Source organism: Cibotium barometz, chromosome 8 (assembly GCF_041138505.1).
Source record: "Cibotium barometz isolate CiBa-2024 chromosome 8, ASM4113850v1, whole genome shotgun sequence".
In the NCBI taxonomy this organism is placed as follows: domain Eukaryota; kingdom Viridiplantae; phylum Streptophyta; class Polypodiopsida; order Cyatheales; family Cibotiaceae; genus Cibotium; species Cibotium barometz.
Window position 1 is genome coordinate 40,130,986 of NC_141053.1, and position 25,326 is coordinate 40,156,311.

The window sequence follows — 25,326 nt, forward strand, 5'->3', positions numbered from 1 at the left end:
GCATTGGCACACCTCCTCCCCGACTTCTCCGTCCCGCCACCCCGCTTTAAAGTTGACCATGCCTACCTCTCTTTCACTCTTACTTGCACACCACCCATCCCCATGCCACCACCCCCCATCCCACATTACACCCATGTCCATTTTGATCACAAGCTTGACCCTATTTACTCCGACCACATCTACCGCCAACTCCACGATGTGGATGTGAGGGCAAAAGAGACCAAAGGACCGAATATACGAGAGATCAGAGCAAATCACACAGCATGCAATGGGTGTATGTATATATATGATATAATCTAGTATAGGAGCTCTATGTGAGACTCTGAAGGAGCAGAGAGGGCTGTTGTCCCAAAAACGCAGATAACAGTGATGAAGTAAGCCTGACGTAAGCGTCGATATACGCCTGATGTAAGGCTGATGTGAGCTCAGATGATAAACGCTGAGGTAAACCTGATGGTGTGCTGAAGTAAACGCTGATGTGTACACCTGATGATGAAACACTGAGGTCAGCCCTGATGTAGGCGATGGAAACTGCTGAAGACAGCCCTGGTGTAGGCGGCCAATCCAGCAGGAGAAAAACGCTGAAGGTACACCTGATGTAGGCGCCCAGTCCAGTAGTAGAGAACACAGAGTTTGCACTTGACATAGGCGACCTGCACCAGCAGCAGCAACCCGAGATGTAAACGCTGATGGAAGCCCTGATGTAGGCGACCAGCAGAAGAGGTTCTTGTAATTGTGTGTGAGCTGAATAATGATGGGCTTCATATATATATAGGTAGAGTGGGTGCTGGTTTGTCAAGAGAGGCTGTCGGCCAGCAAATAAAGTTGAAATAAGATGTCAAAATAGCCTTTTGGGCTGGATAAAATACCCTTTTGGGTATATTTTCACACACCCCCTCTAAGACCAAAAGGGGATCATCAGAGAAGATGAGGGGGAAAAAAACTTTGGTTGTCGAAGATGATGATCATGTGCTTTGAGACCAGAGTAGAGGCGTTTGAGTTTGGGAGGTACTGGAACTATGCCACAATGCAAGAGGTTTTCACATGCATGAACTCCCATTTTTGGGTTTTCATTCACACAAGCGCCCCAAACACAAAAAACAGAATGCTAAGCATAGGGAATGCAAGATGGAAAAAATGCAATGCAGTGGGTTTTCACATGAGCCGTGCCCTCATGGGATTTTCACTGACTCATGTGCCTCGATACAAAAATGATTTAAAAAATGTGAAAGGAAAGGAAGATCCCCCTCTCAATATGCCGAGGGTGATGGTGGAGGACCAATGCTGATCCGGTTGCAAAGATGCTCGAGGATGGGCCGGTTGACGGACTTTGTAAGGAAAATGAGGCACGAGGAGCAAGCCCGGTGGACTGACGAGGACCATCCAAAGGGGTATCATGGGGAAGCATGCCGGAATGGTCTGTTAATACTAGCGAGGTAAAGGGTCCCTAAGTGGCTGTCGGGAGGAGGAAGCCTCCTCAAGAGGCGAAGTTGTAGGTGATTGGTGGCACAATATGAGATTCTTGTTCGATTGGTATGGGCAGCGGAAGGCGAAGTAAATCTTGCTCATCAAAGACAATGTCTCGATGAACGAAGACTTTGTTTGATCTTGGATCAAAAACTTTGTAAGCCTTTGATTCACAAGAATAGCCCACAAAAATGAGCAACTCACTCCTTGGCTCAAGCTTGCCCCTTGTGTCATTTGGAGTGTGAGTGTATGCACGACACCCAAAGACACGAAAATGGAAAACGGTTGTTTTTTCACCAAAAAATGCCTCAAACGGGGGAACAAGACCATGGGGCAACGGTTCAAAAGGTACATGCAATGCTGACCGATTCTGACCAAAGGCGTTCAGGCAGCTCAGCTGCAAAAAGCATGGAGCATGCCATATCCATCACAGTTCGGTTCTTACACTCGACCACTCCATTTTGTGAGGGAGAGTTGGTGGAGGTGAGTTGGCGTTGAATGCCTTGGACTTGCAAGAACTCAATAAATTGATGGGAGATAAACTCACCACCATTGTCATTGCGAGCAATCCCAATTGCCCATTTGATTAGTGACTAACCAAACCCACGTGGAAAAGTATTGGAAGGCGTCGGATTTATGCTTTAGGAAATATACCCACATGTACCTTGAATAATTATCAACAATTAGCATGTAGTAGAGAGATCCATTCAAGGAAGGGGTTGGGGATTGGCCACTCAAGTCCAAATGAATCAACTTGAGGATTCCCTGAGCACAATGAGTAGCGTGTTGTGGGAATGGTGAGCGATGCTGCTTACCCATTTGACATGGCTGGCAAACATCTTTTGTCAGTTTGAGGCTGGGTATGCCTTCAACTAACTGGTCTCGAGATAACTCGTAGAGTGTGTCATAGGGTAGATGACCATAGCAAAAGTGCCATAGTCGTTTAATGTCGGATGGCATCGGAAGATGGCTCAGATAAAAAAAAGTAGACATCCGATACAAGCCATCCTTCTAAGCTTGACCTCTGGCAACAACAAGATTGGTAGTCTCATCAATTACCTCGACAACTCATTTGTTGAAGTAACCTCCACGATCGAGTTGGGTCAGCTAGGATACAAAAAGTAAGTTGAGGCCTAAATCAGGGACAAGATAGACATTGTCCAAGGTAGCCTGGTTGGGGCCTGTGTTAGTGTCAAATAAGACGCTGCCAACAGATTTGATGGGCATCATTGTGTTGTTGCCACATCGAAATTCTCCCTTAGCGGGACGCTGAGAGATGAAAATGTCAGCATTGCGTGCCATATGGTGCGTAGCTCCACTGTCAACTACCAAAGTGACCCGATGACCACAGGGAAGAGTTGGGTGGGCCTCAATGATGGGCACAGGAGGATTGTCAGGTAACTGACAGATCTGAATAAAAGCAAAGGCTTTCACACGCGGATGGCCTTGTCTAGGCCGTTGTTTCTTCTTCCTTCTGGAGGAGTGGCCAGAGTCAACCTTAAATGTGACCTGAGCGATATTGGCCGTGGGGCCGGGACGAGGTGTAAGGGAAGACCAATCAGACATCTCTTCCGAGGTGGTGAAAGAAACTAACTGGGAGGGGGGGGCTTGAGCAACCTGACCAGTGGATTGCCACTGAGAGGATCTCGGCCAAGTCATACCATTGCCTTGTTGCTGGGTCCTTGGTGGGGAGCCCTGCAGAGTAGGTGCTGGATTATTACCCCCTCTTGATCTCCAATTTGGGACATTGCTACCACCTTGGTTGTTTTGGCGGTTCGAGTTAGTGGTGTTGCAGGTGTTGCCTCTATTTTCCTTGGCTTTAAAAACACACTCATCATCAATATGTCCAGGCATTTGGCAATGAGTACAAAATCTATTCTTTTTGGGAATGCCAGTGGGGAATGGGTGTTGAGGCAAGGTTTTTGGGATCGGTATTTTGTCACCGGGAGGTTTGTCTCAATTACCTGAGTTGTTGTTCCCCTCCCTTGCTGTCCTTTTTGAGTAGAGGTGGTATTGGACACAAGGGCCCCCTCTTGAGTAGAGGAGGAAGAGGATGACTTCTTGGGATGAAATTGGTCGTGCAACCAAGCGAAGAGCAAGCGTTGGCACTCACACTCATATAGGTTAGGCATAGGTTCTAAACTAATGGTCTGTGTGACAAAAGTAAAGAAACTAGGCAGCAACTTGTTCATTAAAGTGATAACTTGGTCTTCCTGTGACTTGGTGGAGCCAGTGGTGGCATACTCACCGTTAAGGCGCCGGTATTCAGCAACTTTGACGATCAGGTCATCCCCTTCTTTGATAGAGAAAATTTGAATTTGATGCTCGAGATCAATAACACACGTGCGATCTCGTGGAGCATATCTCTCTACAAGGTGTGCCCATCGGTTAGAGACATAGGGGAACTGCTGGAGTTGAGAATGAAACTCCAGCAGAAGGCCTTGCATGAGCACCACTATGGCAGTGGCATTTGTCGCTTCCCAATGGCTGATGACTTCAGGAGGTGCTAGGGAGGGGTGGGGTTTTGGTTCAAATCCCTTTACTAGGTTCCAGGAACCTTGGGAAGTAAAAACTTGTTCCATAAGATCAGCCCAGGTGGTATAATTAGACCCGTTAAAACGAGTCTTTTCTGTGAAAGCATTTTTGGACATAGAAACATGAAAGGAAGATGGTGGAGGAGTCCAGAATGGCTCGTACCCATATCCGAAGTGTAAGGTTTGAGGAGGAAAACCAAAAAATCCACCAAGACCAGGCATAGGTGTAGGTCCTGGCGAGGGTACTCCATAAGACGGAATATAAGTTTGGGCACTCGGCATAGGTGGAATACCTAGCTCAGGCACAAATCCTTGAGAGGGCACATAATTAGGAAAAACATTAGTGCCAGAGATGGGTCGGTAAACCACCTGATATCCCGGAATGCTGGGTGGCACCGCAGTGCTAGAGGGCATAGTGCTAAAAGATACCTGTGATGGGTAAAACCTAAACGCAAGACCCAAATGAGGTGCCGTCAGTGATGACTGCACGCCAACACTAGCAGGAAGAAAAGACATGGGTTGGGTGGGTTGGGTGGGAGGGTTTTGTGCTTGAAGTTGAGCAGTATTCCAAAACACATTAGGAGCAGGAACAAAAAGTGAACCAGAGGAGAAAACAGTGTTACCTCCTTGAACACCAGAAGTTTAAGAGTGAATTATACTCCTAGACCCTCCTTTGTTTGGGTTCACAAAATGCCAGGGATCAAAGGTAGTTGATGGTACCATATGTTGAACCTTCCTCACTCGACAGATGCATAGGATCCCTACTCTCGGGCCTCATTGGGAGAGCTATGATATTTCTCCACTGATACAGCACAGATATTGGCATAGGCTTTGGCAATTCATACAGAAGGAGCCAAATCTCTCATTTCTTTTGGTTATGCTCACATGGTGGTCTCCCCACCAATCAGTGGAGATCGGTTTTTGGTGTAGCACCTACCTTCCCTAGGTGTGCGGCAAATTCTGAGACTGTACAACATTGTTTATGGAGATGCAACACTGCACAACAGTTTTGGGGTTCTGTAGCCCAACTTATGGGCAAATTGAGTGGCCGCGCCATGCATGTGGCTTAGAGGGCAGTTGCTTGGCTCTCCCAATCCGGTCCGCAGCTCTTTTATGAGGACAGTGGTACAGACTCTGCTATTTTCATTCATAGAGGTATATTACCCAATATGGTTTATTGCAGGATGTCCCTCACTCTGATTATACACCCCCCGGACAGAGGATTGACACCAATTGGGAGATTGTTGCCAGTATTACAACATGGCAGATCTGGAGAGCTAGATGCACGGAGGCTATTGAGGGTGTCCATATTTTTGGGTCTCAGTGCATTAGTACTATATGGGGTGATATCATCCATAATCTTATGGCTACTTGGGCTCCTATTCAGGGGTGTCCTCTCGTTTTGCACAAGCAAAGCGCGTTATATTTATGCGGGAGTGGGACCATGGCATTTTCTTTTCCTCTAGTCCCACAGGTCTTTCATGGCATCATGATGATCCTTAGTGGTTGAAATCACCTTACATATTGGGGTGATTCTATTCCTTTCCGGCTTATAGTTGTGATTCTTGTATGTCTTTTTCAGACTTAATAGAAGTCTCTTTCTTGAAAAAAAAAAAAAAGGCTGCCTTTTATCACCCACTCTTTATGGCCTTTACATTGATGAGATCTCGAGCTTCATTGACGGATTAGGCGAGGCTGGTCCCACACTGGCAAGCATATTGATCCCCCTACTACTTTATGCAGATGACATCGTCCTCCTTTCAAATCCTGCCAAGGGGCTTCAAAGAAATTTGGATGCCTTACAGCCTACAGGACTTAAGCACTTAGCTGGACCTCACTATTGACCTTGGTAAAACCAAGGAAATGCTCTTCAATACCTCCCGCCCCTTCACATCCAAATTGAGCTTCACATAAAGGGGATCCTATGGAGATTGTCGCATCCTGTCTACCTTGGTGTCACTTTCAGTGGCCCACGCTTCACCATGCTTCCCACAACACATGCCAAATGACACCGGGATATGCAGCCTCAAGCTTGCTTGAGCGACGATGCTTCCAAGCACATTTCTAAGAGCCTAGAACACAGGGTTGGATTTTTGACGCCCTCATCACACCAACCTTGATCTATGGAGCAGCCTTTTGGGGGCCACATTTATCCGATGAGGATTGGCAACAAGTTGAGTGGCCCCCGGTCATGATGCTCTCGCCAATGATCCGCAACAAACCATCAGTTCCACACTAGATAATCCAAGTAGAGTTTGTTGCAGCCCCAATGGTACTGGATGCACTCTTCTAGATAGTCACATCATGGTACCCGAGGCTTTCCCTCGAGTCCTCTAGACAGCTAGCACTTGAGGACCACCTTGGAGTATGATCCTTTTCTCTAGCTCTCTCATGAGGACACCAACCAGATTATCCGGTTACATCTTCTCAACCTCTACACCCACTCCACATGGATCACACCTTCGGAGCTCACACAAAAGATGCACTTGTATTGAGATCACTTCCTCACGGTCGCTGAGGATGAATTCATCCAGCAACCAGGCTACCTGAGTGTTTACATGTCCCATGCCATGCGGATTGCGATTGGCCAAATACACGTTTCATCCCATCGCCTCAGAGTGGAGACAAGAAGAGCTCAGCGCGTCTTCAATGCTGGGGAGCTCATACGGAGACCCAGGGAGGAGACGATCTATAGATTACGCCACACACAACCATTACATATGTCACTGCCCAGAATACTATGAGATCCGCGGGAGGTTTCATCGTCTGTTATATGAAGGATTTGGCCCACTCTCAAGGATCACTGACTTCTCAAACAAGCATTGCCTAGGGCTCTTCCTGCTCGAGCTCCACAAACATAGAGACACTTTCTTGAGAGAGCTTCAGCCCCAACCACCCTAACCCTTCCCTCGCCAGCTTCTTCCGGACACACCTCGGGCTGCTTCGGACCCACCTTGCCCAAGAGGAGTTACCTTGGACCAAGCCTCAGCATTCCAGCGTGCCCAACACCCCCAGCCCCATGGACGTCGGCCACAATCCCCTCATCAGCTCCAGATCCAGGACATGCTCCATCGCCATCGAACATCACGTAGTTGAGGGAGACCTCTTGGCCATACTCATTAGCCCCATGCTTGATATTTTGGGGAGTGGTATACCATCTACATCTAATGGGGGCTGATGCTCCTCTCATGTTTCATGTTCTTGGTATCCCATGATGAGATTCCATAGACAGTTTTGTATCACTCCAGTGAGATAGTTTTGTTTTGTTTCTATTTTATTTTCCGTTCCATGATGAGATATGCCATGGACATTATTGTATTACTTTGGTCTCATAGGCCCATTAGGTCTTTAGTAGACGTTTAATATATCTTTCTTTCTCACTCTCCTAATGTAACTCTAGTGCCAGCCTCGGAAGGTGATCTCCATCAAGAGTGTGTACATGATGGATGTAGGTGATGGTTTGAAATAGGGCATCTATGGCAAGGGGGGCCACGCTGAATTCTCCTAGCACAACCTTATGTGGCACCGACATTTTACTTCTGATCATGCATGACAGCATTGTAACCTGTAGCCTCTCTATGCTCTTCGAGGTGCCTCCCCTAGCCCTAGTCTCCCCATAAAGCTACACCATACACATGGCACTAGGAATTGTTTGCGCATTAAGTGTTTGGCAACAACTAATGCAGGATGCCATTTGGTATGACAATTGAGTTGTGTTGTGGGTTTGCGCTAGGGTTATTTATGGTAGTGCTTGTTGCACTTTTAAGACTCCATGTCCTATTGGTATTCAACTCTTGGATCAGAGTTGGATTGACAGTAAGCAATTGGATCTTTGCATCAATATATGGAGAGATAGGGATACAAAATAATTTGATATTTTTCACATGTGAGAAACTTTTGAGAAAGACAATACGATCTTAATTTTATAAAACTACCTGCTGAAGGAACCTTTGAATTGCAGAAAGTCGAGAATGCCGCATCAATTTACGTAAGTGGTCATTTAAGATCGCACGCTCTGTATCACCACCAAGAGGATCATTGAAGGCAATTTCTTCCGCGTGTGAAACTATGCTGCATTAAGAATAACAAGTTTTTCTGTTAAAAATTTTGTAAAGCACTACCACGAAACTCATAAGGCAAAAAAAATGGAAAGCAAGCCAGTATTACTTTCTCAGCAGAATGATTTCATCTACTGCAACTAAAAAATTGGGAGTGCTAAAAACTACAAGTTGTGTTTGTTGCCACGGTTGAACATTAAAGAAAAACGATAAGCGCAACAACCACTAAATATGAGATAGTAGGGACGCCTCCACCTGTAAATGGCATTAAGTATAATTGTTTTTTCGTGAGCCGCATGTATGAGTCATGTACAAAAAGTGAACAAACAATCCCAATGTTTGTCGATGTGTAGAAAAATGTTCAATCAAGCCTATGGCTGGGTTGGTAAGTCCATCATTTGCTTTCCTTGTGTTCTCTATGTGCATGTATATGCGTTGGTGAGATGGGTTGGTGAGTCCATCACTTGCTTTCCTTGTGTACATTGTGTGTATGTGTATGGGTATGTGTGCCTATGCCGTGTTTGAAGCTCTGGATGCAGGTTGGCTTGGTTGTCTATAAGGTGTTAAAAGTACCATGTTTGCTCATTTCAGGTAATACGCTCCACTCTGAATTTTAATTAGACAAGTAAATTTGTGGGTGTGCCATGGAAGATGATGCAAGCTTTCAAAAGGATAACCAAAGTCTCTCAAAATGTTAAGGAATCTACAATCATTTTAAAGAGGTATAGCAAGCCTACATTGCATTGAGTCTCCGGCTAGGATGCAGCTAACAATCGTATTGCAAGAACACAAACACTCCAGCCCACCATTACCAGGAGTATGGAGACTCCTTGACATTGCCTCTCATTTAATTTCATAAGTAGGAGACACTACAGCCTAATCTAGCAAGTTACAGTGGATTTGATTTCTCATCTGGCAAGCCTAGATGGGAACGCACGTGTGGATGACAACGCATGAAAATGGGCAATCGATTACAATGCTTTGTAAGATGGGAGATCTATGTTTGTGCATGTGCAAAGAGCTCCAGGTCATGCATGATATGTGAATGCATGAATTTTTCTATGCATGGACATGGCATGGATTTATGAAATGTGAATTATTTATAATTCTAGAAGTTGGAAGGGACTGGCCATCTCAGGCAGCCTAAATTTAATGACAATGTGTGCAAAAGCTAAGAAGTAAATCAATTTTCAGGATAAGGTACATAAGTTCTCAACTATTAGTTCAACTTTTTGGCTAAGTTTTTCAAGTTTAAAAGAGCAGCCAGCCCTCCCACAATTATCACACTTGTCCCTTGCATAAAAGCACACTTCAACGACCAGCCCTCCTTTCAGCAATCTGCTCACCATTGGTGTGATAAGGTTTAGTGCAAAGCTTGAGGGGTTGTAAAAGGGTTAGATCTTAGGTGATAGGATAAGGATAAAGCATATCCAAAATAGATATTCGTCCAAAGTTGGAAACATGCAAAACATGCAAGCGTCTTCCATACAAAGAAGAGAAAACTGTGGAGAAAAAGGCTTTTATCAAAGGCCTATATGTATGTAAGCTTTCTTGAATAAAATATAGAGTACAATTTTACCTTTTTTGTTAATCTGTAACATCTTCCAAATGTAGCTATTAAGCTGCTTGTGTGCAATTAGGAGCAGGATTAGTAGATCTTACAATAATCCCTCCAATTTCCAACAATTGGTCTCAAAGTACATAATGTAAGTCTAGGTTCTTGATTAGAAAAAGTTTGAGCTCGGGTAGGACTGATTATTATCTTAATACAAGCTTACGCATTGAGCAAATCACGAAGTGCCTGAGTGCAATGGCTCAGCACCTCACTCAACGCAAGAAACGAGAGTTCTAGCTCAGAAAGAGGATGAATTAAACCAACTCTTCTTAGGGCCGTGACTGCAAAACAGTTGCCATGCGACCTTTGCTTTGTATTACATTTTTGTAATCTAATCTACCAACCATTACAAAAAGAGAGAGAGAGAGAGAGAGAGAGAGAGAGAGAGAGAGAGAGAGAAAGAAAGAAAGATATATTAACGTCTACGAGAGGCCAAAGTCAGCCTATGAGACAAAATAATACAACTGTGTTCTTCCGATCATCGGAAGAAAAGAAAGAAAAGAAAAAGTGTGCATGTGTCTGGATACAACTGTGAATCATCATGGATCGGTGGAGCCCATATACAAACAATATAAGGGGGGGTGGGGATGTGGATCGAGTGCTTCTATATGCTGAAGGGAGATATTAAGCGTCTACTAAAGACCCAATGGGCCTATGAGTCTACTAAAGTCCCACGGGGTGCCCACTGCTGGGCTGTCGGCTGTGTGTCCTCCCGGGTAGTCCCTCTAAAGAAGTCAGTAATCTATCTCTGTGTGGACTCCCTGCCAGTTGGGCATCTGCTCCTGATAATGGACTCTCTGAGCCTGCGGATCTCCAGGAGATAAAAACCCAAGCATCGCTGATCACAATAGTACATGACTCTAGCCAGTGGTCCAAATCCCTCTCTGAAAAGGCAATGGTAGCGCCCTCGAATCTCAAAATATGCTGTGCAGCGACAGATGTAGTGCTCCTCCGTCTCCGGCTCTATCCAACAAATCTGACAAATCCTGTCCCCTAGAGGTATGCCTCTAAATCTGCCTGTCTCAATCTCTAACTGATGTGAAGAGGTGCGGATCTGCCCAATGGCGCACCTCAATCCATGAGACAGATGGGTATCCATGTAGCTCGGTCTAAGTATAAAGCCATCCTCGGTGGTGCGGAGAAGATGGTCTCTATAGAAAGCCATCTTCGTCCCCAACTCCTGTGAGGGCTCTAGCCATGGCTACGGATGGGGATGGTTTGGAGGGTCACAACCTGCCCACAGCCGAAGGCGCGCTAGGTGATTCCTGATCCGGCCCTTCCATGAAGAACCCACTCTGCTCTTACCCTATTGTATGCATACTCGAGGCTCCACCCATCACAATAGAGGTAGTGATAAGCTGGCGTAAGAGATACCGCCACTGAACATGCAGAAAGACAAATAAGACCACCTCTAGACTCCAGGAGGCAAGAGACCCATTCCACTTTCAGTGCCCTGACCCTCCTAGCTCCACGAGCTAGGGGCTAGCAATGGGTGACTATATCACTAAGTCGCCGTCTCCTACATGGAGGGAGAGAACAACCACATGAAAGTGGACAGTGGAGGACGCCGACTCACAGTCCCACTCACTGCCGGCAGCGGCCCTGAGGGGGAAAGAGAAGACTGTTGTGCCATTGTCAGGGTGACAGATCGAGAGTGGTAGAAAATCACATAGACTTGGCGAGGAGCCAGAGTCTCCGAAAACTCACGCAAATCCACATGTACGCATCGGAAGAGGCTGTAATCCACTAGCTCCCCCCATGATACAGGGTGGGGCCGCCGGGGGACTCAGGTGGCAAAGCAGCCACCGGGGAAGCTGCGATCATCTCCATTAGGTCGGAGAAACTAGTGAATCAGGCAGCACACAGTGCCAGGCTATCTTCACTGGGAAGGATCAGGCACACGAGGACGATGGGAGTGAAGAGGAGAGGGAGGGAAGGAGAAGAAAGAAGAGGACAGGGGCAGGGGCCGCATGGAAGGGGGGGCGGGGGGGGGGGGTCCTCTATGTGATGCTGGGCCTGTCGTTTTGGGAAGGCTGGTGGTGGGCTGCCTGTCCACCATCTGGCTAAGAAGAGAAGACAGGGCGGGCTTCTGGGCTCCTCTGCTCCTTGGTCAGGGGGGACTCTGTGTAGGTCTAGGTGCGGGTCTTAATGGTGACCTTTGCGAGCCTGATGTCGAGGACAAGCTCTGGCTAGGTGTCCCATCTGTCTGCAAATGAAGCACTACCGGGGGAGACCTGAATACTCTACGCACTGCAGAATTGGCCCCTCTACGCACTGCATACTCTGATGGCCTTGGCCACCATGGAGGCCGCAATCTGGGGGGATTCCAAAACCTTGTCCGATCAATCAACCAATGGACTCAGGAGGGGGATATACTGTTTTCAAAGGCTTGGGAACCAAACTCTTATGGGGAAGAAAGACAGTCTTGCAAGGTGGTCGGATGGAGGGTCAAACCCGTGGTCACATTGAGCGAAGGATGCCTGAGCTCTGCATGTGCCGATGGGACGCCACTGAAGCACCCTGTCCACTGTTGTGGGTGAGTAAACGGTGATTTTGCCGAGCTCACCAATGAGGCTGCATGGAGCAAGTCCCAAACCTGACCACGTGCTCGGCAGCTCCCAAGTCCCCACCAGCTTGCAAACCAATGGAGAGGCCACAAGGGAGGAGACTATTGATGCCAAGAGCTGGAGGTCCGCTTTGGAGAATAAGCAAGTGGCAGCGGGCCTCGGCCGAGGATGACAGAGCGGCTGCCATGGAGTCCTCCCAAAGGGGTGAAGACCAAAGGGAGCTGACACTCGCCAAGATAGCTGGGAACGCTGAAACCTGGCGAAAAGGGGAGGGAGAGGAAGGGTGCGGAAAAAGAGGGGGGAAGGCAAAAAAGGGGTGGCACGAAATGGAGGCGGAATAGAGGGTGGCGAAGGACTGAGGTGGGATGGCAGGAAGGAGAGGAGGAGAGGAGGCAGAACAGCAATCGAAAAGCTGAGGCGGATGGGGGGGGGGGGGGTGCGAGGAGAATGGTGGCGAAGGCCCGAAGGAGAAGAGAGGCAGGGTACAAAGATGGAGACAGTGAGGAGGAGGGCAGGGTGTGAAGGGGGGATGGAGGTGAGGGCGCACAGGTGGATGGAGGGGGCAGTGCGAAGGAGGGGACCGGCAGGCAGCGCGCAGGTGGAGGCAGGGGTGCACCGGAAGGAAGCGGCATGGGCGCACCGGAAGGAAGCGGCATGGGCGCACCGTAAGACGGAGACAGGGGAAGGGGCAGCACACAGGAGAAGGGAAGAGCTGCGAAGGGGCGAGATGGCAGGAGAGGGCAGGTGAAAGGGGGGAGCTCCAGCTCGCTGAAAAAAATAATTTACTCAATGAACTTCAAATTGAAGACATCTTAAACAAGAGAGGAGAAGAAAAGTTTGCCTCCGAGTTGATTACAAAGCTGGCGCTCTCCTTGGGCAATGCATTCCTAAGATGAGAATGTCTATGGCGTACAGAAGAATATGACGGGGGCTTCATATTACTTTAGAAAAGAAGTGATAACTGAATGACTTGTATGAGGAGATAATGGCCTTTATATAGACCCTAGAGTCTAGAGCCCCAACTGGTCGAATCGATATGACTTCCAACCTCCAAACTGAGGAGTCAGACCATAGAACTAGATACGATACAACACCATCCAAGATCATCCGGCCCCCAAACGGCTCACCTGATGTTGCAGTTCTAGTCTTGAACATATCACAGGTGTGTAACACCAGCCCAACAATGTATGCAGTGGTGCATACAAAGCTGTAGCCTGTCACTACATCCTGGTCGCACATGACCTCGTCCGGATGTCCAAACACAGTGTCCAACGTCTCTGATTTTCCTGCTCCAATTAGTAGGTCATGTAATATTGCCCGTATAAACCCTCCTGTACCATGCTTGAGCACGTTCCAGGCCAACAACACAGTGATAGGAGCCAGTGAGCAACGGCCACACTCTTGCCTGTATAGATACCTTGTATTGCATGTTTGAGCACTAGATGTCAGTGAGCGCAGGCCACACATACAAAAAGCAACATTCTAGCAGCTGCTCAAGAAACCCATGACCAAGAACTCTGGAGCAGACTCTTTACAGAGACAGAAATCTGTGCCCATTTTGCACAAGCTAATCCTTTTCTGCTGCACTTATAGAAATTAACCCTTAAGCAGGAATACGTTTACTTTCGGCAGAAACAAACAGCATTAGTAACATCGTAGTAAACCAAACATAGGACTTGCATATGGGAAGCCTACCGTTGATGGGCATTCCTGAAATTCCCAGACAAAGCTGCCTCTTGTGTTGCCATGAGTGAAAGAGGTGGACTGATTGCACGTAAAAATATGGAGCAAAGTACAAAGTATCCATAAAGTAAAAACTGTCCTTTGTAACTGCCATCAGGCCAAGATAATGTCAACCATGAATGGCTTTTCACAACCTCACAACCTTAGGAAACACAAAATAAGACATCAATAAATAATTATACTTGCCCGATTGTGTTAGCCAGAGAGCGAGTGAAAAAGAATGTGTCGAGAATTGGTTTAAATGTGTACGAATACAGTTCACTGATTGCAGAAGAAAATTTTGCCACGTCTTCTGTAATGCGCTGCCAAGAGACAAGCCTTCCCATCACTATGTTGACTTAAATTGATAAGATATGAGCAAGCAATGCTTCAATGAGGGAAAATTTGAGTTATTAGTGATATGTATGTATTTAGATGCGTAGGTAGAGGTAGTTAACATGCGTGCGTGCATGTGTATCTCTTCATACATACAAATATATATGTGTACATAGAAGTGCTTCCACAAATGTGACCCCGCACCTGATCGGGATTAGAGAGGCCTCCCAGTATGGAAGCTGCATAGTAGACACGATTGCTGAGGTAACACTGGTGTAAATGCTCTGTAAGCCTTTGCTGAAACGACAGGCTTATAACAATCTGTGACAAAGAATCATAAGATTACTAAAAGATAGGCTTATGATAGTCTATAACAAAATGACCAAGGGAGGGTACTTCATGCCTCTCTCACCCATGATAGACATCCTGGATGGGCTCTTGCCTGGCATACAGGGTTGATTGACTGTTTATTCACCTCTCCCATATGCCATCACTTATTGTACCCTATACATGGCATAGTAGGATCTAGATTTTTCATCTTGTATAATCTCGAAGTCTTAGATCTTAGCTTTCAGCTTTCAGTTTTAGTTTCTTGTTGCTTTCTCTTTTTTCATCCATGATGAGATTTCATATACCCTTACCTTGGACCGAGCCTCTGCACTCCAGCGTGCCCGACGCCCTCGGCCCGCCCCCCCCCCCCCCCCCATCAGCCACGATCACCTCACCAGCTCCAGATCCAGGACATGCCATCGAGCTACCTTTCCGCGTGACATAGCTGAGGGAGACCTCTCGGCCATACTCGTCAGCCCCATGCTTGACATTTTGGAGAGTGGTATACCATCTACTCGGAGCTGAGGTTGCTCCCATGTTTTTATGTTCTCAGTATTCCATGACGAGTTTCCATGGACAGTTTTGTATCACCCCAGTGAGATAGCTATATTTATGTTTTCATTCTGTTTTATTTTCCATTCCATGATGAGATATGCCATGGACATTATTGTATCACTTTGGTCTCATAGGCCCATTGGGTCTTTAGTAGACACTTAATATATCTTTCTTTCTTTCTTTCTTTCTTTCTTTCTTTCTTTCTGAGCACCTTCACGCCCGCCTCCTCTGTTCGCACTGTGCACTAGTGGCTGCCCTGCTGCGTACGCTGCTCACGCCCCTCCGCCCTGTTTGCACTGCGCCGTTCGCTGTGCTGCCTGTTGCACCTGTTTGTGCTGTCATGCATGCCCTGTTTGTACTGTGCTGCCTGTTGTGCCAGTTCGGTGCACTGCTGTGCGCACCCCTCCACGCCCTGTTTGTGATACCATACACGCCCTGTTTGCACTGTGCTGCCTGCTGCACCTGTTCGGTGCCCTACTGTGTGCACCCCTCCGCACCTAAGCGCTGCGCTGTTTGCTGTGCTGCCTAATGTGCCTGTTTGCGCTGTCCTGGGCCCCTGTTTGCACTGTGCTGCCTGCTCACTGCGCTTCTTTGATGCACCATGCGCACTCTATTTGCACTGCGCTGCCTGCTGCGGCTGTTTTCTACGCTGTGCACACCACCCACCCTGCTCAAGAGAGCAACTAGGGGAGAATAGCCAGAATGAACGTACAGCATACATCAAGACTGTGGAGGACAACACCAAGAAGGCGCTTGCCGAGCAAAAGAAGGTGCTGGACAGGGTCTTAAACCAGCATGAAAAACAGTTGGAAGGCCTCCGCAAGGAGTTACAGGCAACAATGACAAGATTGAACAACTAGAGGCAAAGGTGAACCACCAGGAGGAGGAGATTCAGTCCCTGAAAGAGTCCCAGATGCAAAAACAGGCAATGTCAAAGGCCGCCCCAGTGATAGGGGAACTCTGGGCAGAAATGGAAGCCCTAAAGGCTTCTGTCAAGGAGAGGAAGGGGAACGGAATATACAGGAGGATCTAAGGACAGGCTTGGAGTTGCTGAAGGCTGCAGTGATAAGTTGCAAGAAGAGCTGCAGACCACCAAGAAAGATTGTGTGGAGGTGATGAAGAAGCACAAACCCCCACAAAGCATCATACATGAGACTCTCGAGGAGGAGAAACGCAGGAAGGATAGAGCCCTCCATGTGCGAGTGCCAAGGCTACAAGTGGGGGATGACGCTTTGCCAAATGAAAGGAGTGGACGGGACCCCCCCCCCTTCATCCCCCCTTGCAAATACATGGAGGGCACAGAAGGTTATGACACGAGAGCGGCCTCTCATCATCAGATTCCCTGACGCCACCAGTAGACAGCCCTTCTTAGACAAACGGGCTGCCCTCAAGGGCACACAGGTCTACATGGGAGATGATCTTGTCAGAATATGCAGTGGAGATGAAGACAAGATCTGAAAACACCTAGAGCAAGTGCACAGCAGAAAAACGCAGAAATGGAGAGAGAGAGAGAGAGAGAGAGAGAGAGAGAGAGAGAGAGAGAGAAGCATATAACTCTGCTATATACACAAGAGAAATCCCGGATACAATGATGAGAAGTGTGGGGGGGCAAGGGGCCATTTTATATGGCCCCAGATGACCAGTCGGACTGCTGAAAAGCAGCCGACAGCCACCAGAAATGCTCACGACCTGCTCTCCTCCAGTCAGCCAGCAAAAACACCTGTCAGCCAGCATACAGGGGACAACCTGGGGGCAGCAAGAGTCCATTCGGCCAGCATCTGGAACAGCCAACAAGCACAGGACAGCCTCCCACACCAAGGAAAAATAGGGAAAAATGGGGAAAAAATATGGAGTGGGGAAAAATGAGAAAACACCTAAATCGGGCGGGCACACCCACAACAGAGGCCCTAGTGTACATATACAGACAAGAGATGACTATTAACACCCCCTCTCAGCTCCTGGATGTGGAACCAACCCCAGTGAGCTAGAGTGCTGTCGGAGCATAGCCTGAGGTAGAGACTTCGTGAAGAGGTCCGTCGTCTTGTCCCCCGTCGAACAATAAAGAAGCAAGATGTCACCAACCAAGATCTTCTCACGAACAAAGTGATATTGTATCTCTATGCGCTTGGTCCGGGCATGGAAGACCAGGTTCCGAGCAATAGCGATACAGCTCTGGTTATCGCATTGGATGACTATGGGCCGTTCTGTGGAAACCCAATCTCGCCAAGCAACCTCCGCAACCATACAACCTCGCAAGCAGCACCACAAGCAACTCCTAAGCCAAGGGAAAAATTGTAGCGTGATGTCAAGTTCCTCGTGTCGGGCTCTCCTCCCCAAATTGAGTCACTCCATCCTTGGAGTCTGACTCCATCCATCAATTCCCCTCCTGTGTAAAAGAGTCCAAGATCCTTCGTACCCTGCAGATACCGCAAGATCTGCAATCCTACGTCCCAAAGAGTCCTCTGCAAACATGAGCCCAACAGCCTCATCAGGAAGCTCCCGTCTAATCTGGTATGCATCAACCAAGACAATGAACCATTCTGCTTCCGAGTCAAGGAGGTATCAAACTGCTCACAAGGATCAACAACTCTAACGGTGGGATGCCAAGTCCTGGAAACCTGCTGAAGACCACTCAAGGCCTTCGAAAATCTGTAAACCACCCCCCTGAATCCGGAACCACAAAGCCTAGAGAATGTGCAACATCCACCTGCCTAGCCTTCCAATAGGTCCCCGTGGAAAGAGCTTCCTCAACTACAGGAGTTTCTCTGACCCGAATGCTACAAGACATCAGAGCATAGGTTACCTGTAAAGTTTCCTCTGACTGACGAACACAAGAAATACCAACATATGTACTAGCGTATCCACACTTAAGTGGCCATTACGAGACTGCCACTCTTCACAAAACTGAGGACCTGGAAGAGAGAGTGCTGAAAGTTGGTAAACTCCATTCTCCACTCCGCCTTCCCAAATTACCTGGCTTGTTGCTTTGTTCCGGGGAGCAACAAAATGCTCATCAAACTCCACCTGTATGCCAGTCTTGCAAACCTCATGCACACTGACAACAGATGAAAACCAAGTGATGGAACATACAACACTTGGGAGGAATGCTTCCCCCCTCTGCCATCGGGAACTATATCTCCAACCTGCCCTCACTATGAACTGGGATAGTGGATGTATCCCCAATAAGGATGTGACCAGAATACATGCAAAGATCTTGTAAAGCCGTGCAGGAGGAGTCATGTGCCTAGAAGCACCACTGTCTAGAATCCACTCCCAAGTATCCATAGCGGAGAGTCCTCCAACCTCCTCCCTGCACGAAGAAGATGAAACACCAATGTCCATAACCTCCAGATGCACAAAAGCTGGAGTCTTCACGGTTGCTGCTGAGGATTCTGCACCCTTCTCGGTGCTCCACTTAGGACACTTCCTCCAATAGTGGCCAACACCCAACGCAAGAAACATAGTTCTATACTCGAAACGTGGATGAATTATACCAACTCTTCTTAGGGCCAAACTGCTAAGAGGCTGTCACCAGCCTGGACATTTCCCTCGGCCCCAACCACCCCGATCCCTCCCTCACCATCCAACCACCACCAGCTTGTTCCGGACCCAGGAGGAGGACACCTATATAGTGGATCCCATGTGGCATTGACCCACCTCGAGCTGTTACGAACCCACCTCGCCCGAGAGGAGTTACCTCAGACCGGGCCTCCACATTCGAGCATGCCCAACGCCCTCAACCCCCTCATCAGCTCCAGATCAAAGATATGCTCCATCACCATCGAGCTACCTTTCCACGTGACGTAGCTGAGGGAGACCTCTCGGCCATACTCATTAGCCCAATGCTTGATATTTTGGAGAGTGGTCCACTCTCCAAGATCATTGACTTCCCGGACCAGCATTGCCTAGGGCTCTTCACTCTTCTTGCTTGAGCTTTGTAGACACAAGGACCCTTGTTTGAGAAACCTTCGCCCGACCCCTCCCTTGCCAACCAACCCTCACCAGCTTCTTCCAACCCAGGAGGTGGACACCCATACAGTGAATCCTATGGACCCACCTCGAGTTGGCTCCGGACCCCCCTCGCCCAAGAGGAGTTACCTCAGACCAAGCCTCCGAATTCTAGCGTGCCCGACGTCCCCATCCCCCCTGGATGTCAATCACGATCCCCTCATCAGCTCTAGATCCAAATCACGCTCCATTGCCATTGAGCTACCTTTCCACATGACGTAGCTGAGGGAGACCTCTTCGCCATACTCATTAGTCCCACGCTTGATATTTTGGAAATTGGTATACCATCTATTGGGGGTTGATGCTCCTCTCATGTTTCATGTTCCTTGTATTCCATGATGAGATTTCCATGGACAGTTTTGTATCACTCCAGTGAGATAGTTTTGTTTTGTTTCTATTTTCCATTCCATGATGAGATATGCCATGGACATTATTCATAGTCACAAGAAACGTTTCGAGGTTTTTTGGGTTTTGTTTCGAAAGGTTTCATCTCTCAGCTAAGAAACCACAAAAATCAATAATTTCATAACGTATAAATACTTAAAGAACTTATAGTAACCATCTAAAAACATAGTGTAATGATGAAAAATGACATCTCGGGGAACCATCCTTATTTTGGTGAGACATTACAGCAATTCTGCTTGATTAGATTCACAAGTGGTTCAATCAAGGACTCTTTAAGAAATTGAAGAAGAGAAGGTAGAAATTAGGAAAGATTTAAGACATTCAAGGATGGTGTATGAAGAAGAAAGAAGAGAGGAGACGAAGAGAAAAGGAGTAGAAGAGAAAAGGAGAAGAAGAAGAGAGAAGAAGCCAAAGGAAGGTGATGAGGAGGATATGGAAGAAAAACAAAAATTTTAAGAGGTTTTTAAAAATCGCTTCGAAGTTTAGATGCTTAATATATCTTAATATCAGCTGAGAGTGGAGATAGCCAAATATGGGTCGGGGGCAGCTGCACCAGAGGACAGGATATGCCAGCTTTGTCAAACAGAGGCTGAGACAGAGGCCCACTATATATGCCGATGCCCAGTATACTATGAGATCAGGGGGAGGTTCCATGCCTCTTCTGAGACAGATTTTGACCACTTTCTAGGATCATGGATTTCCCAAACCAGAGATACCTGGGGCTCTTCCTTCTGAAGCTTTGCAGACACAGGGAGTCCTTGTTGCGGCCCAGACCAGCTACACTCACCCGAGGACCACTACAGAGGGCTCTCATTGACTTCTTCCAGACTAGAGCTCTGAGAGCAAATCCACCCACTACACTCGACCTCCAAGTTGATGCAAGAGTCCGACCGAGAGGAGTGACACTAGACAGAACCATCGAGCTATGCAAAGCCCACCGCCCCTAACCCCGTGGCCCCCACCCACAATCGCATCACGCACAGGACGATCAGAGCCATCATTTCCCAACACAACAGAACTTTCTCCCACCAGCTCAACTTTACTACATGGGGTACCATGATGCAATGCCCTATGCGGGATATTTTAGGGTGATGTGAGAGCTCGAGGCTCTTTGTATTGGGATCAGCTTTGGCATTTCAACACTTGTTCCTTTCTTTTATTTTTAGTACCCATGATGATGTATTCCGTGGACATGATGTAATCTTTTGATCTCATAGGTCATTTTGGCCTTTTGTAGACATTAATATAACTTTCTTTCTTTTTTTCTCTCTTTCACACACACACACACACAATTTTAGACACACACTAAAATCTATGACCATATCAAATGCACATAACAGATGTTGCAGTGTTCTTACATATTACGATGTCAAATCCTGCATAAGTACCTTCATAAGCATGCTGCATAAACATGAAACATATATATGCAAATGTGCAAGGCTCAAGCAGCTACACAAAAAAAATTATGATTTACCAATCAAGCTATAATAGTAATATCCAAGATAATGGAAGCTGAAAATATAATAAGGATGTACCTGCATATACTTCAAGCCACTGTTCACTATGGCGGCTGGTATGGCAGCATAAGCAAAATTAACCAGATTGGAGGTGAATTCTGACCAATCCTGGAACAGCATTACAAAGGGGATTGGATTAACCATACCTAGCATGGGTGGTCTTAATCACCAGGTTGTGCCCGCAACCATGGGGGTTGTGTGTTTGATGCCTGCCTATGACTATAGGGGCTAGTCCAGTGGCTAAAGGTTGAAAGGAAGAAGAGAGAGGGGCAGTGAGGGAGGCAACGCAGGGGGGGGGGCGGGGGGCGGGGGGCTTATCTAGGTGATATGTGGCATCTTCACATATCAAATTCAAGTTGAAGCTGATCTCACCTTTGAAACCACTGCCTGTCCAGTTTTTCCTTCTACAAAAGCAATCCGCTCTGTGCCATGCACGCACAACCACCATGAAAACTGCCTCTTTTGTAGCTTCTTCAATCAAAGGCCACAGACTTAAGAGCAACCATTCATTATTACTTTGAATTCATCTAAGTTCCATATGCATCAAAGGGTTTTAAGGTGATGAATGGAATGTTAAAGGCAGCATTTTTATCACACTACCAATGGGTTGACACAGGATGAAGCAAATTACAGAATGTTGATATGGATCTGATTGCACTGATGAACCTGTGAGTAAGGTACGGCTGTACAAAAGGCACGTTTGTAGAATAATTTGAAATGTCTCTTTTGATGAAATTGATGGTACACAAATCTTCAAAATTTCCACAAGCCTTCTCGCAAAGAGAGCATCCACAGCGATCTGTGATTTCTGAATAAGTTAGTCTACCACATTGTTCACATGAAAAAAGACTCTCAAGTCTCTCTCTCTCTCTCTCTCCGATTTGTCTCATAGGCCGAGTTCGGTCTTTTGGAAGACGTTAATAAAATCTTTCTTTCTTTCGTTCTTTCTCTCTCTCTCTCTCTCTCTCTCTCTCTCTCTCTCTCTCTTCGCTGCCCCCTCTTCCCTTCTCTCTCTTCACTGCCCCACCTTCGCCTCTTTCTCTCTCTTCGAACCTGCGCCTCCTCCTCTCTCTTCGCTGCCCCCTCTTCCCTTCTCTCTCTTCGCTGTCCAACCTGCGCCTCCTCTCTCCTCTTGTTGCCTCCCCACTTGCAGCTGGCCACCTATGGGGGCCACCAGCTGAGGACCAGAATCAGTACTAGAAAGGGGACCCACTTCAGTCCAACATGGACAACTCACCGGAAACAAGGACTAGAGGTGAGAAGGAGAGGAAATACAGCTCGATTTGGGCGAGCACGATGAAGATCAGCAACCCCCATATCAAAACATGCTTGACCACCATGAGAGAAGCATGCAAAATGTAGGATATAGACTTTGAGCACCTACAAAAGAAGCTCGGGGAGAACAAGGATAGTGATGACCTTATGCGTGGGTTGCGTGCCTCCATGCAAGAGGAGATGGATAGGTGGAAGGCAGACATGCAGGTACACATGGCAACTCAGCTCAGCAAGATGCAGGAGGAAATGGTCCAAATGTTGGCCGCAAAAACCAGCCACCATGCCTCACTAATCACGGAGCTGGAGGCCCAAGTCGCCACCCTTAGTGTGGCAAATGAGACCTTGAGGGCACCTACTCAATTCGAAGGAGGAGAAATTCAGCCATACCTCAATGATGAGCTGAATACACTTAGACAGCAAATGAAGACCCTCCAGGAACAAGAGGAGAAGAAGGCAAACGAGGCAACCACATGGGCTGAGATGATTAAGAAGAGACAGAAATAAGTGGAAGAAGAGGACAGCTGGATTGAGGTTGCCAAGAAGCGATGGGACCCACCATCATCACCAAACATCATCAATGACACACTCGAAGAGGGGAAAAGAAGGAAGATTAGGGCATTGAATGTGAGAGTGGTGGGATGGAAGGAAGGAGCCTCGCCAAAAGAGGACGCCATAGCACTATGCAAAAAGATGGAAATCTCTGATACCACCTTCGTCGAGGCATGGAGTGTGTGTGTGTGTGTGTGTGTGTGTGTGTGTGTGTGTGTGTGTGTAGAGAGAGAATCGTGGTTGAGCTCTCGAACGTCGCGACCTGCTCGCTTGGCTCGCCTGCTCCCTCGACCTGCTCGCATGCTGGTCTGCTCGACCTGCTCGCCCCTTGTGTGTGAGCACGTCTGGTAAGGCGCGCCTGCTTCCTGGTCTGTGTCGGGCCTGCAGCCCACTTCGCCACAATCGGAGAGTCTCTTCTTAGCGCACAGAAATACTGTATTCTCTTCGTCAATCTGCCCTATCTTCCTCTCTTCTGTGACCTGTCTGCGTGTGTAGGAGTGTCTGTGTGTGTGCGGGTGTGTGTGTGTGCGTGTGTGTGCGCCTCGCTACAGGTCCCTATTTTCCCTTCTGTGTAAGATAGTATTCCAATAGCGCTGTCCCCCTTTTTTTTTGATCTGTGTCTTCCTGCTGAATCGAATAGTCTCCATGGCAGAAACAAGCAAGTATTATGTCAAGAGAGCTCTTTCTCCTGAACCTAAAAGACAATCAAGGGAAACTCTGCCCCCCATAGCTCCTTCATCTGAAGATGCTTCCTATGTGTTTGATATGTTGAATGAGGATTTTCAACAAAGTAGAAGAGAATGGATACTACCTGCTCCGGAACTCACTTACAAGATGAAGTTGCCTTCTCTTGTGCATCCTCTGAAGAAGCTTTCTCAAACTGCAGTCATCATCTTTTTTCCAGGTAAAATACCCTCGGCTAATGATGTGGGACAATGGGTGAATTCTCTCCTAGGTGGATGCTATGTAGGAGTCTATTTTGCCTCTAGAGGATTTTATGAGGTTCATCTCTTGGATGCATTGACAAAACTCTAATAAAGGAGGTCAAAAGACTTATGTGGAAAAGACTGAAGCTAAAGGAGCAAAGCCTTCAGTTCGTACAGGGAACCAAGCCAATTCAGCTCAAAACAAGGATAAAGGAAAAAGCAAGCTAGTGGAAAATAATTCATCTTCTCACGAGGGTTGGCAGAATGCAGAGAAGACGGTGCCTCTCAAACAAAGACCTCTCCAATCTCGTAATTGGGATGCTTCTGCTTCATCTCCTGGTCAACCTTCTACCTCTTCGGACAGCCCCATCTCAAAGGCATGGGTCAATGCAGTTAAGAAGGGTATTCCACTTTGTGAAGAAGATGATCTAGTCAGGGAATTGGAGTTGAGGGTCAGCAAGACCCTGTGGCAATGGCAGAGGCCTGATGCCTCCCTTTCTCTTTGAGGACTGCTCATCTCTTGTACATATTTTCATGCGTGCTTCTCTTAAATGTTTTTCTTATAACATACAGGGCCTCTGCAATCAGCATAAATGGAGGCTCCTATGGCATTATATAAATAATACTCATCCAGATGTTGTGTCTGCAAGAGCATAATCAGCATTCTTTTGCTGGCCAGCATGGGTTCTTTTCAGGATATGATATATTTTATGCAGGATCTGGACAATTCTCTGGGTTGTGTATTTTAGCCAGGCATGATCTGCAGCCCTGTGTAGCATATAATGATCTTTGTGGCCGATGGATGATTATCCAATGTATGATCAATGGAGAGATTTTTGAAATAGGCTCCTTGTATGCCTCTCAAATTTCCGCTTCCAGAGCTCAAATGTGGGACTCCATAAACCAATATCCTTGGTCCTCAAATGCTCTTCTTTGTGGTGACTTTAATAATTCTCCTCACTGGAAGGACAATACCACACATAAATCCCATATGCTTCCCTCTGAAATTCAGCAATGGGAACATATGACTTCATCACTTCATAATGCAGATTTATGGACAGCAACTCACCCTTCGGTTTTGGGATTCACATATCATCATAATGCTTTTACAGAATATTGGGCCAGGCTTGATAGATGGTATCTTATTCATGCTCAGCAATATGATGATTATACATGTCAAATGTGGACTGATTATTCTCAACAACTATCTGATCACACTACACTTTGGCTCAACCTTTCATTTGGTATGCCTCTGGATGATATTCAGCTCTCTTTAGTCAGACATTTGCAGGTTAATCAATTATATCTTTCTCATGAAAAATTCCAGCAAATGATCAGATTGGCTTGTAAGCCATTGTTATCCCATGCTCAGGAGGATCTGGATTTTGCTTGGAACTCTTTTGTACATCGTATTCAAAATGTCATTAAGGAATATGGAAGATGGTACATGGCAGAAATCAGA

The 25,326-nt window shown here is 47.1% G+C and overlaps 1 protein-coding gene across 8 annotated transcripts in view; it reads right to left on the bottom strand.

Annotated features, from left to right (window-relative positions):
- LOC147636256 (uncharacterized) overlaps positions 1-25,326 on the bottom strand; it is a 92,703-nt gene that overhangs the window by 43,367 nt on the left and 24,010 nt on the right. For 3 of the 8 annotated variants that reach the window (XM_086801698.1, XM_086801692.1, XM_086801694.1), the window contains exons 2-8: positions 21,746-21,922; positions 21,487-21,585; positions 21,133-21,222; positions 14,504-14,620; positions 14,171-14,286; positions 13,937-14,071; positions 7,937-8,072 (exon numbers count right to left, since the gene is read on the bottom strand). In XM_086801698.1, the coding sequence (XP_086657824.1) occupies positions 7,937-8,072; positions 13,937-14,071; positions 14,171-14,286; positions 14,504-14,620; positions 21,133-21,222; positions 21,487-21,585; positions 21,746-21,922 (870 nt within the window). Of the gene's footprint in view, positions 1-7,936; positions 8,073-13,936; positions 14,072-14,170; positions 14,287-14,503; positions 14,621-21,132; positions 21,223-21,486; positions 21,586-21,745; positions 21,923-25,326 lie in introns of those variants that run through there. The other 5 variants (XM_086801696.1, XM_086801697.1, XM_086801693.1 and 2 more) reach the window with 4 other exon arrangements.